Here is a 12936-nt window from a genome sequence, read left to right as displayed (position 1 = left end):
CTGTCAATGCAAGATCAGAGATAGTGCTGACTTCAATTCATTATTATTATTATGTACAAGGTCACTATGTGCATGGGTTATTCTTCCAGCTAAGCCTCAATTATCAGTTAGTTAATATGGGGAGAACCATAACAGCAGCTGAGCAAAGTGTCTGTGTTGAGCTGATTTGCAGTATGACCTGATGTTGGCATGGGGCGAAAACATTCGGATCATCCTGATTCGGCTTAATACATTGGTGGCGAAATTGGCCAAAAAATTCACCAAATGAGCAGTTCTTGCCACGCATGCTTACCTTTTGTCCACTCTTGGTTTTTTTTCCCTTAGGTGTGACATTAGGCAACTACATATGAATTATGATTTTAACTGTATGCGGGGTATCTCTACTTACCAGGGACCATTGTGAGCTTTTCTCGGGGCTGGACTATGAATCCAACACAGATTGGTTCATGCTTTTCAGTCATTTTAAGACAGAAGGTAATACCCATCAATGCATTTCATTTATTCAGCAAACACTGGCCAGTTCTAATTATTCATTCTCTGTCTTATAAGTTGTCTTGTGTGTTGCTAATTTAAGTTTATGTAATGCAGACATGGAAATTCAGGTAAAATCAACTGTTTTCTACCCACAAATCTATCCTTAGGGCTGCTTTCATAAAAGACATCCTATGTAAGGACTACATGTGTTTTTGTGATCTATGTTGGGTAAAATATTGTAAGTTAACATGAGGTAAGGTAACGTGAGTAACAGCTATGTGTAATCTCTTGCAACTATAACTTCTCTTTTTGTTGTCCCAACAGCAAATTGCACAGTTCTACCACCAGTCCCTGTACAGGTAAAACAATGACATGTTCTCTTCACATTTAAATGCAGAACTGTGTGCTATAAACAACTTAAAATGCAAAATGACTCTTTAAGCTGAATCTGAGTTATGTAGAATTACATTTTCTTTTCATTGAGTACCTGGATTTAGGTTTAGTTCCTGTGTGTTTTCTCTAAGTAGTGGGATAGGAGTGACTGTACTTGCTGTAAAGGTTTTGCACCAGAGTGTCTCACCTGGTGCACAGAGAGGTGCTTCTGTTGCTTGAAAGCTTGTCTACACTGGTCACAAATGTGGTTTCTCTCCTCTGTAAATAAAAGTGAATGTATTCTCATGTTCCAACATTGCTGCAGCACTGGAGGAATCAATGGTATCCTGCTTGGATTTCCCCAGAGACACTATTTCTGCTTACCTGTGTGAATGAGCTTGACATGCCTCTGTAGGTACTGGTCTATCATAAATACAGCCAGGGTGTGGACATGGTCGCTCCCGCACCTCCTCATGATGTTCCTTAATGTGTTTCTGTGGGGTAGAATGGGGGGCTAAAACAAGAGTTTGTAATAATTTCATTTGGTGCTTAAGCTGGAAGATATCTTTTTTTATTACAGGTTGAATTCTCTTTTAAGCTTAGTTCTCCTTTATGAGATAATAAAATGTGTCCCCTCAGCTAAAAGAAATTTGTTTATGGGGAAGAACAATTACATTTCAGTGAAATGGTCATTTGCAAGTACATTTGACACACAGGCTAACAGACTTAACATTTTCCATTGGTATGACAAATGGTTTCCCCCTTTTACCTTCATGTAGAACCTCTGTATACAGCTGTGCAGCCTTGGTAAGGAAACGTGTAGGCAGTTCCTCCCTGCAATTGGATGAAAGAAAAACCTTGTTAACATATCAAGCACAAATATTCAAGTGTCCCTGCCTGGAGTAGAGAATCCAAAGACAGTTCGAGATTTATCAAACAGAGCTATACAGCCCTCACCTTTCACTCTTAATTTTCTTCACACAGTCTACCATAAAAATGAACTAATGCCTCTTTATTTACATTAATTACGACAGAACACATACAAATCAAGAAAATGAGGTTGACCTGTAATATAAGCTGATGCTACAGGGCTGATTATTAAATTATCATGCTAATTTCACTGGTTTCTGTGTTGTCATGTAGTAATTATCTATAATAATTACTAATCAGCCTTATAGTGTGACATTTCTATTCTATGTGTACTGTATATTGTGAGCCGTCAGCCATCAGCAGAAAAGAAGATGGCGAGCTACTGGGACATCTTTGGAGACACAGATCTTCGCTGCAAAAGGGCTGTGGTTGCCTTAGGCTGGTGCAAAACTCAAAACATGATGTGTAATATTTCTACCTTACTTCTTTACTTAAAGGAGAATTCAACCTGTAATAAAAAAAAACCTCCCCCCTACCCTGGGTAGACCCCCCCTCCCTCCCCCGGGCAAATGCCCCTAATTTTTTACTCACCCATCCGTGCAGATTCTGGCCACGGCAGCCATCTTCTTTCTTTTTCTGAAGTTTTGGCTCATGCGCAGTTGGAGTAAATTTCTGCTCCCAAACCACTGCAAATGCACCAAAAGTCACGACAATTTCCAAAAGTTTTTCGCAAATTTTCGTGACTTTCGACAGTTGTTTGGGATAGGAAATTTACTCCAAATGCACATGCGCCCAAAATGCCGTCAAGACATTGTCGATTACTAGAGAAGAAGAAGATGGCTGCCGCGAACTCTGAGGCCAGAATCTGCACGGAGGGGTGAGTAAAAAATTAGGGGCATTTGCCCAGGGGCAAGGTAGGCTGGGGGGGGAGGAGGGAGGGGGTCTACCCAGGGTTGGGGGGGAGGGGTTTTTTTTTTATTACAGGTTGAATTCTCTTTTAAGCTTAGTTCTCCTTTATGAGATAATAAAATGTGTCCCCTCAGCTAAAATACATTTGTTTATGGGGAAGAACAATTACAGAATATCCAATCTGTTTGGCTTCTTCCAGAAGGAACGGGGAAATATAATTGACACTCCTTATGTATTCCACATAGGCTCCCTAAGTAGCAAAAGGAAAAAAAATGAATAAACCACGTATAACTTTGATAATCACAACTAAAAAAATTTTGAAGATGAGGATATGGTTGCAAAAAACATTGTAAAGCAAGGGAGCAAGTGCAAAAAACTATACTAGTTGCTTGAAAGACAGACAAGATTCTTAAACGTTCATCACTTTTTGTGATGCAGTTTTCACATTAATTAACATAGAAAAAAAACGTTTGCAGGTATGGGGCCTGTTATCCAGAATGCTTGAGACCTGGGGTTTTCTGGATAATGGATCTTTCCGTAATTTGGATCTTCATACCATACATCACTAGAAAATCATGTAAACATTAAATAAATCCAATAGGATTAATTGTATCTTAGTTTGGATCAAATTTAAGGTACTGTTTTATTACAGAAAAAATCATTGGATTATTTGGATAAAATGGGGTATATGAAAAATGGCCTACCCATTATTCGCAGCTTTTCGGGTTATTCGGGTTTCTGGATAATGAATCCCATACCTGTACTGCAATTAAGAAGATGTATTTTTCTTTTTTGACAAGAACACGGGTTGCCCAGGTACAGAAAATGTGGGGTAGTAGAAAAATCCAAATGACTTTACTGGTTGCTATGGCTTAATGCTGCCTCACTTCAGTTACAGAAAATTTAGTTTTTCTATTTCAAAAAGTTAACATTAGTTCAACCCACCCATCACTGTCAAGCCACTATTTTTATTTGGCTTTCGTGTAAACCAGTGTCTCTTGAATGTCCAGATGTGCAAAATATAAAATTGAGACCACTGCCATCATTGAGGTGATTTTCTAATTTTAGTATTTAACCAAAATACATATACATACATTTATAACTGGTTGGCTAGGCCAGTTTGTTAGGCTTCATTTAATCTCAGCTACAGTTGTGCTTGAAAGTTTGTGAACCCTTTAATATTTTCTATATTTTTACATGAATGTGACCTAAAACATCATCTGATTTTTAAACAAGTCCTAAAAGTAGATGAAGAAACCCTAGTTAAACAAATAAAACAAAAAATATTATATTTGGTCATGTATTTAATGAAAAAAAATTATCCAATAACAACCAACTTGCTATCCAATGGTTGGCATAGTGTATATTAAGACACCTGGAATCTGTGGCGGTGAATAATTATTTCATATTCTAGATGTTGTTAAACTCTGTTCAGATAAAGGGGAGCTTGGCTTCTATGAGGGCTTTAGTCGAAATGACCAACAACTGTGACATTAGGATGATACTGATCCAGTCGTGGGGTTTCTGTTACTAAATGGTTACATGACATAAGGTGTGGAAGTGCACTGGCATGGCTAACATGGCATTAGATGACAAGTGGCAATCCTACCAATTTCCAGCAGCAGCAGCAGCAGAGAAGCAATTGGTGACCCATGCAATGTATTAAAATAATAGCAAACACTCTGCATGGAATAGCACAGGGCCAGGCACATTCTAGCACCTCATCCACAAGTCAGGAGCACAATAAACAGGAGCGTGACTACATAAGGGCTGGATGTACCAAATATTCCATTTCTACAGAGACATACAGGAGACAACAGGGATCCACAGCGTCACTGACACTACAGACATCCAAGTTGACACTTTTATGGCTCCTGTCATTATGCTTCAGGGGACTATTCCTCCCCACCCCCGGAACTATTCCTCTCCTCCTATTCACTTTCGCTTTCCCATCTCACCCGGTTTCCGGTGTCCAGTTGAATTGCTCGGTTCACCAGCTTCATGGCTCTCTGGAGAGGCCTCAGAGCTACATCCCCATGTGTGGAAGCCATCCGCGTAAACTACACATGTATCAGAAATCTCCCGGAACTGTCTTTTCTCAGTACACAATCCACCCGGTCTGTATACAGAACACACCTACCCGGGAGGAATTAGGAAGCGCACACACTGGTGAAGTCACAGCGCCACCTGCTGGACATGACACAAAGCGGCGACTTTAGCTAAGGAAGGAAAGCTCGGGAAATGAATGGATTTATGTATCACATACCTTGTTGGAACATTAACAAACGAGGCTTAGTTTGGAACTGCTGCAGCAGAAGTGGTAGCGCCTATGAGCTGCTCCCCATCACAATCAATGTGTAAACTGTCAGGAAGGTCCCAAGAAATAATTGTAACAACCCCAATAATAAAAGCCACAGTCAGTCCTGTAAAGCTGTTATTTAGCATTTCCATGGCATAACCCACAACCTGGTTTAGTTATACTTAGTCCAATACCTTCTAGATCAGGGAACATTAGAGATCTAGGGGAAATACATGTAAAATCAAAAATGTAATTTACCCAATAAAATGTCCTGGTGCCTTCAGTTGGGAACATGGTTATTATCCCCAATCTTTCTAAACCAGTATACTCACTGCTGAATGCTCTCACAGTATATCTTCAGAGCTCTGCTTTGGTGCCCAGGTCAGACTACAGCCCACACAGCATTCCCTTTCCTGAAGACCTGCCAGCACTAGCAGCAATAGCAAAACTAGAAATTAATATGTGTATCATGTGATGCATGTAGGGTTGCCACCGTTTTGGAAAAAAAAATCTGGCCTTCCTATATATTTATCTTTTTTCCCTATAAATAACATTGGAGTCAACCATCATTTTTATCGGCCAGGCTGGTGAAATTTCTGGCCAGGTGGCAACCCTACCGCAAATACAACTCTTGTGCCCAATAGAAGAAAAAGGAGTCTGTACCTGTTGCCAATGTGTGTCAGTTTTATTGAAGGTGTGATTAAAACATTTAATAGGTACATGCTCCATTTTGTTGTTTTGGGCACATCAGGCTGAACTACCAGGGCCCCCCGGCAGCTCGCGCACTGCTGATTCCGGGCAGAAAATCACATACGGAGGGGGGTGGGTGCCTGGCTGCACGTCCCCAACCAGGGCCCGCCTCCCTCTAGTTACATTAATGCTTTCCTTGTTTCTTGATATTCGTTCTTTATAATTTTTTTTAGTATTTTTTTTAAATTTGCTTTTTTACCTGGCAATGGTTTAGGCAGTGACATAACTAGATATTACTGGGCCCCACAGAAAATTATTTTTCAGGCCCCGAAAATGTCTAGAGGTTTTTTGAGATTGTATATGAATTTGAGCCTCATTGGGCACCTTCCTCTTTAGTTACACCCCTAGACATATGTATAAAGTCTTTGAAAGGGAAGTGACCTACTGCCAATGACGTAGTAACTATAATTCTGGGTTATGTTACACTATGGGGAAGAAGGATTGCCTAGCAACGTAGGTTTCCCAAAGTCCAACTAACTTGGCCAGATTGCTGGCAGGACAAGGGTTAAACTTTGTTCTCCTGTTTGCTTACAAAATATTGCAGACTTTACTTATTACTTACTGATGGTTAATTTCTCAAAGTTTTTCTGCCTAAACCCACTGTTGCTATAAAGTGAGAAGTATTTATAGGAGTATTTATTATGCAATGATGCCTTAGTATTGTAAGTAGATCACTTTTAAATTATGCAATTTACTGTTTGTAATTGAAAATTATGTTATGTTTAGTTACCACATGAATATAGGGTTTGGTTGTACTGGGGTTGTTCCTATGTTATGTGGCAATGGGAATTTAAAGAGAAAATATACCCCCCTTTTTTACATGCTTTCATTCAGTTGGGTTTATGTAAAAAAGGTACAAAAACATTATCTGAACTTCTAAACAGAAATATAAATATATTTTATTTACACAAACATACCTGATTCCACAGACTGAAGGACACAGCTTTCCCAAGATCCCTAATACTGAGAGTGTAATGCAACCCGATTCCTCACTGTATTCAATTGTGAAGTGATGAATTTGGGGACTTGAAGTCCTTCTGCTTTCCATAGTGGGTCGTGAACTACAAAGAGCTGTATTTACACAATAATCCAGGAAAGGCTCGGATTTGGACACTAACATTAGTATTAAATGTGGCTTAAACAGTTAACACTGCTGATTACTACAGGGAGCCAGGAAAAGCAGCTGGCATGTGGCTGTATATCTTGTCTCGAGAAGCAGCATAATGGATATGAGCAGCTGCTTTTATAAGAAAATGCAGTAAGTACCTGACCTGTCCAATGGCTTATTATGTGCTATGTACATCAGGGCACTGTAGCTTCACAAGAGGAAAAGCAACTTGCTGGAACTGGGCTGTGTCAAGAACAACTTTTAAATACAGTATTATCTGGCAGGGCCAGCACAAAAAACTATAAGGGTTCCATATATCTAAATGATTGCTGCAGTCACAAGCACAGTGAGCCCTTTGTAAGCAGCATATGGGCACTGTCTGCATGGGAGGGAGAAAACCCCAGATGTCCTGCATTAGGGCCCTAGCCAGACCCCAGATAAGAGCCAAGGCACATATATTGCTGCTGACAAATATTAAGACAAAGGCAGGGTCGGACTGGGGGGCTTGGGGCCCACCGGGGATACTGCCCCAGGGCCCACGCTGGCGCTCTAGTGCACCGTGTCGCGTTTCTGCATACACGTTTGTGTGCACGCAAAAAACTTTTATTTTGCCGCGACAAAGAGGAGCCGCGCAACACTAAGAAGCGGATCTGGCTCGGCGCGGCCCAGAACAGCAGGGGCCCACTGGGTTTTTTCCCAGTGTCGCAGTCTGACACTGGACAAAGAGGTTTTTCATTTTCCAAACACTTTTTTCTGTTCAATTGTTTTCAGATTGTTCCCCGAAATAAAGACTTTTTTCAATTACCTTCCATTTTTCAGTTTTTTTTTCAAAATCTTTAAAGTTGGATGTTCCTGTCTCTGGTGTCTCAGTCTGGCAGCTCAGTAATTTAGGAGCAAACTCTAAACTGTTACAACATTCAGTTAATACATTTTGAGCAGCATCGCTGGAGAATTAGCAACTACAGTATATTAGGTGACAATATGATTTTAATTTATGTGGATATTGTAAGATTCATGGAAAACAAGGACAACTCCAGTTTAGTCTGGTTGAAGGAAGCCTAAGGTGCTGTCACAACACTGAAAATCCTATAGTAAAGGAATAATCTGCCACTGTAATTGGGTGACACTTGTACTCATGAGGCATAGCACCCCTTGCTGGGAGTTAGGGCACAAAGTCCATTCCAACACTGGTGTTTTAATTCTCACGGAGAACAGAATGTCTGCCATAGACAGAGCTGTTTCTGTTTAGATAAACAGGACGCACACACAGTATTTTAATTTTAAAAAACATATTGTTGATCACAGTGGCATCGCTACCATTCAGCAGACTGTACACAGGGCCGGATTTAGAGACCCCCCTCCGGTGTGTGCTCCTCTGGATGCTGCCTCCTGCCACTTACTGCATGACCTCGGGGAGGGAGGGGGGTGCTGTGGTGTGAGGACCCTGGAAATCTTGTGTCTAGCGAGGGAGCCTGGCTCACTATAGCCACACTACTGCTTATTTTGTTCATTGCCGAAGAGCACTCCCGACAGACACAACACAGAACAGACTGAATCAGTTAACACTTGCATTGCCAAGCAGTGGAATGCACTAACACTCTACTGAACTTTAAACGTGTTGATATCACTATTAGTTTCTAATGGAATCCAAAAATGTATGAATAAATAAGGGGTTAAAGGGGTTGTTCACCTTTGCCGTAACTTTTAGTATGTTAAAGAATGTCAAAATCCTAGTAACTTTTCAATTGGTCTTCATTTTTTGTATGTTATAGTTTTGTGGCTATTTGCCTTTCTCTTCTAACTCTTTCCAGCTTTTTAAAGGGGGGTCACTTACCCCCTCTTTAAAAACAAATGTCTTTTAGGCTACAGATGTATTGTTATTGCTACTTTTAATTCCCTATCTTTCTATTCAGGCCTATCCTATTCATATTCTAGTCTCCTATTCTAGTCTTTTTTTAAAAATCAGTGCATGGTTTCTAGGGCAATTGGATTGCTGAAATTGCAAACCAGGGAGCTGCTGATTAAACATCTAAACTCAAAAAACACGAATAAATGAAATGAAAACCAATTGCCAATTTTCTCAGAACATCGCTCTCTACATCATACTTAAAGGTAATTTAAAGGTCCAGGGACTGGTGGTGGGGAATATGGATATGGGCAACTTGGCATACAAAGAAAAACCTGTAAAGATGACAAATTAAAAGAGCTTTGCCCGATTTGGTCACTCAATCATTTTAACAGAAAAAATGTTGGGAATATGATATTTTGCTGCCAGAGAAAAATGGGCAGCACAAACAAAGGGGTAGCGATGTTTTGTAGGAATCAGTCACATTGAGGAGTCCTAATGTTGCCAGTAATCAGCAGAGCCTAACAGCCAAACATCTGGAACATGAGAACTGGTATCTAGCTGCATGGGTCATATGTATGTGCCACTTTATTAGACACAGCCTAGACAAGTTGTTTTATTATGTTTTCCCCACAACATGAGCCACACTGGATCCCCTACTGAACCTGAGCTTGGATAGAGACCCACTGTCGGCTGAAATTCAGACTTTACTGCATCAGAAACCATTGTGGCCAAAGAATTATACTGGCACATTTTTCTCCTCTATAGTCCCCTATGCAGCACTATCAATTGCTTTATTTGTGTGTAATGATTAATCGGCATCTATTCATCGAACTGTTTTTATTATTTGGAAGGGAAAATGGTAGGACCTGTTTTACTATCTATGAGAGAATCTCAAGCAGCTAAACTATCAGAATACATCAGTTATTTATCATTATGTAAATGTCTGACACTGATATTTGTGAGCAATTAATAAATGTATTTTTGCCTTCTGTCTGCAGATTGCGACTCTTTCTGCATTTTGAATGACCAGTCCAGACGGCTGTACTTCTATTTACTCACAGAACACTTAGCGAGATGGTGGTGCTGATTCGAGTAGTTTCTCTAAAGGTGGCCAGAGATGATTTTTTTGAAAAGTTCTTTTTGTGGGACTTATGTAGGATCGTTTAAACAAACAATTAGTCCATCAACAAAAAAGACAATTTCAAGCAAAATCATCTAGTTGAAGCTAGGAAACTGTAGGTAGCTCTCTGCTTGGCCCTGCAAACAACTGGACAATGGATATGTTTCACTGTAACTGATGAAAAAATTTTAACCCGTTCGATCAATTTTCTGAGCGATGTACAAAATCGTTAGATAAACGATCGTTTGGTGCCACAAAAATTAAACAAAAAAATCTCAACGTCTATGGCCACCGGAAGGGTTGCAGATTTGTTAAAAAGGACATAATTGGGGCCTAGAGCAAAGCAGCCTAAACTTAATAACTCATCTTTCTATTTAGGCCTCTCCTTTTCATATTAAAAGGGTAATGTGGAGCCTAGATGGGTGAAACTTCAAGCTTAGCTGCTGAAGAAATATGTTTTCACTTATTATTATTTAAAGAATTACCAGGCTGTATCACTATGCCACTTTCCTGACACATTTGGGACCCCCTCTCTGGCCTGGACTAGGATTCAATATAGGCCCAGGCACATCAACAGAGGCCCAAACTGCCCCAATGAATAGTGGCCTCTGGCATCTTCCAGCAGCTTCTCAGGCATTTGCCAGAATTCATAGATTTCCAGACAGGGCCAGTATCAGTCTGTTTTTGGATCACAGAATCTCTCTGAAAATAGTCTCTTCTTATACGCTTGTGTCTATACTGTACAAACATTTCCTAACCACATCCCACCCAGTTGGCTCTACTGTCCCCAAAGTAGGTTTCCTTTGTTGCACCAATGCTTCAAGGTGGTCAGGACAGTGTCTGTGTTGGGGGGATGTTTGGCTTTGTAGAACAATAATGATATTGTACAAGCCTTCCTCTTACAGCCCCTTACAGTCTCAAGTAAAGTGTTTGGGAAAGATAGTAATAGGGGGTTGAATTTTGGTCCTTCAAGTTGAAATATAATTATAAATTATATTTTACATGCAAAATGCTCAAATAATATCTATGATACACTGAGGTAGAAATCACTCACCCCTAACAGAGCAAATAGTGAGCAAATTAGGATTGACCGGCATCTCCTGTGCATTAAAGCTCTTTCTGGTCCTCACAGCGAGATTAAAGTGGAGCACTGAATCTACTGAATTAAGCGTTGCCTGATACAGAGCATGGGGTTTTGTAAATGACCACTACAGTGAGTGTCATCTTGCTGTTCCTATTTGATATTCTTTTCTAGAAATTTTCTCTCTTCCAGAGTCTTGCCTGCGAATGTTCTTGAGGGTTTCAAGCACCCAGACTATCTCCATGCCACCCAGGTCTGTCTGTTCCTCCATGCCATTCTGCTACAAGAAGCAAAGAAGCTATTTCAGCATCAATGTACCCCCTTGCCAACAAGCCTTGCACGAGTCACTAGGAGCTACAAGAGGCGCTTTATTTTCTATGTGCCAATGGCTTTATAATCACCCTGCAATGCTGAGATGCACTCAAAAATGTTGCCAGGGCTGCACCGAAAAAGCAAACAAAACCACGGGGGGATTTTGAGTTTACTCTTGCCTGGACTGTAGGGAAGAGTACCACGAGTGCCCTATGCTACTGAGAAAACTAAGAATGTGCTCTACAGTGGAATGTTTGCTGTCTGCACACTCAAAGCACTGAGTGATGTACCTGCTAAACATGTCTGCACTGACATGCCACCACCATGTGCTCACCTAAACAAGCACTGCAAGAGGGTGGTGAAGTTGAAATATATAAAAAATTCTGTTATATAGAGTTGATAGGTCACTTTGTGTATTCCTGCATATCCATATTAACCTATTCTCTAAAATAGAGACCTCTAACTGAACTTATTGTGAAAGTGTATGTGACAGAACAGTGTAATGCACCTTGGCCTGGGGCAACTCCAATCAGTTTTCTTATTTCCTACATAGGCCTGTATAACACCGACATCATTTAACACTCCATGATCCACTACAGTCAGGCCTTCCAATGTCACATTATAATAAGGGCTTTTACGTTGGCTGTCAGAGGTCAGAGCTCCTCCAATATAAAGATATTGTACAAGTTTAAACAATAGTATTAACATTTATTCAGGAACATAAAATACACAGAATGGTAAAATGTATCTTATATAGGCCTTATGCAGTACTATAGGGCAGCTACAGCAGCACAGTTGATTCAACAAAAAGTCCTTTCAAATATAATGTGCTGGGAAGATTCTGAGATTGATTCTGTTTCTCTGTTGAGGGTATCAGTCCAATGTTGGGTTGCTCCAGACATGCTGCAAAAAGAACACGTGCGGCCCATCTAATAGAGAGAACCTTAAATGTACAAACATTATACATTCAAACACAGTTTTTGTGCATTTGAGCAAACTTTTGAAATATTTCAGTGCTGCAAATAAGAATATAATAAAGTGTCATTCTTTAAAAATAGGGTGAAAAAGGCAAAACGTTTTATTGCAGCAAACAATACAATAGATTTATACAGAACAGAACTCCAAAGAACATGGCATCATGCTCACAGGGGTGAATAGCAACCGATCATAGACCATACTGCTGCCTGTTATACAGGATATAATTGTGCAATAAGGAAGTGCTTGGTGCGCACACAGTGCAAATGATGCAGATTTTAGAATATAATGGATAAATTATATTTACACAAATTAATATTGTTCTGAAACCCACAGAACTAGGAACCCATTTTTTAAACATATAAGAAAAAATGTAATTCTGTGCTTAAAAATCGATTTCACTGCTCCATGGTACACATAGACCTAATCACTGCTACTTCCAATAAAGCATTTTTGATGTTAATTAGACCTGTGAAGTTTAGAGGTCTCTGTTTGGATACATCTTGACACATGGGCTGCACCTATTTGTGTGATCTATATGGCAGCTCCCACTGCTCTGCATTCTGCCTGCATCTACTCCCAGTAGCCTTAGTTCAAATGGCTGCCAGAGATAAAGATATACACAGCTAAAGTGACAGAGAAGAGCACTAGCCAAAACTTTTCAATATCTGTTTTTTTGTGGTTCCACCAATATATAATGCACTTCTCTCATTTTACATTTTCCGGGATTTTCCACCATTTTTTAGGTCACCTGAAAAACACAATACACAACACAATTGGGATTTTCCTGTAGAACTTAAATAGAATGTGTCTGCTT

The 12936-nt window shown here is 40.0% G+C and overlaps 1 protein-coding gene across 22 annotated transcripts in view; it reads right to left on the bottom strand.

The window, feature by feature from the left end:
- Positions 1-12936, bottom strand: part of LOC121402808 (palmitoyltransferase ZDHHC20-A-like) — a 157647-nt gene that overhangs the window by 45222 nt on the left and 99489 nt on the right. For 12 of the 22 annotated variants that reach the window (XM_041589490.1, XM_041589489.1, XM_041589486.1 and 9 more), the window contains one exon: positions 1055-1125. In XM_041589490.1, coding sequence (XP_041445424.1) covers positions 1055-1125 — 71 coding nt within the window. Of the gene's footprint in view, positions 1-1054; positions 1126-1230; positions 1361-1615; positions 1681-3329; positions 3822-4234; positions 4546-4583; positions 5122-12936 lie in introns of those variants that run through there. The other 10 variants (XM_041589477.1, XM_041589476.1, XM_041589475.1 and 7 more) reach the window with 8 other exon arrangements.

This window comes from Xenopus laevis, chromosome 4L, assembly GCF_017654675.1.
Source record: "Xenopus laevis strain J_2021 chromosome 4L, Xenopus_laevis_v10.1, whole genome shotgun sequence".
NCBI classification, from domain to species: domain Eukaryota; kingdom Metazoa; phylum Chordata; class Amphibia; order Anura; family Pipidae; genus Xenopus; species Xenopus laevis.
Note: the sequence above shows the minus strand (reverse complement) of the source record. Positions and strands in the feature narration are given on the sequence as shown.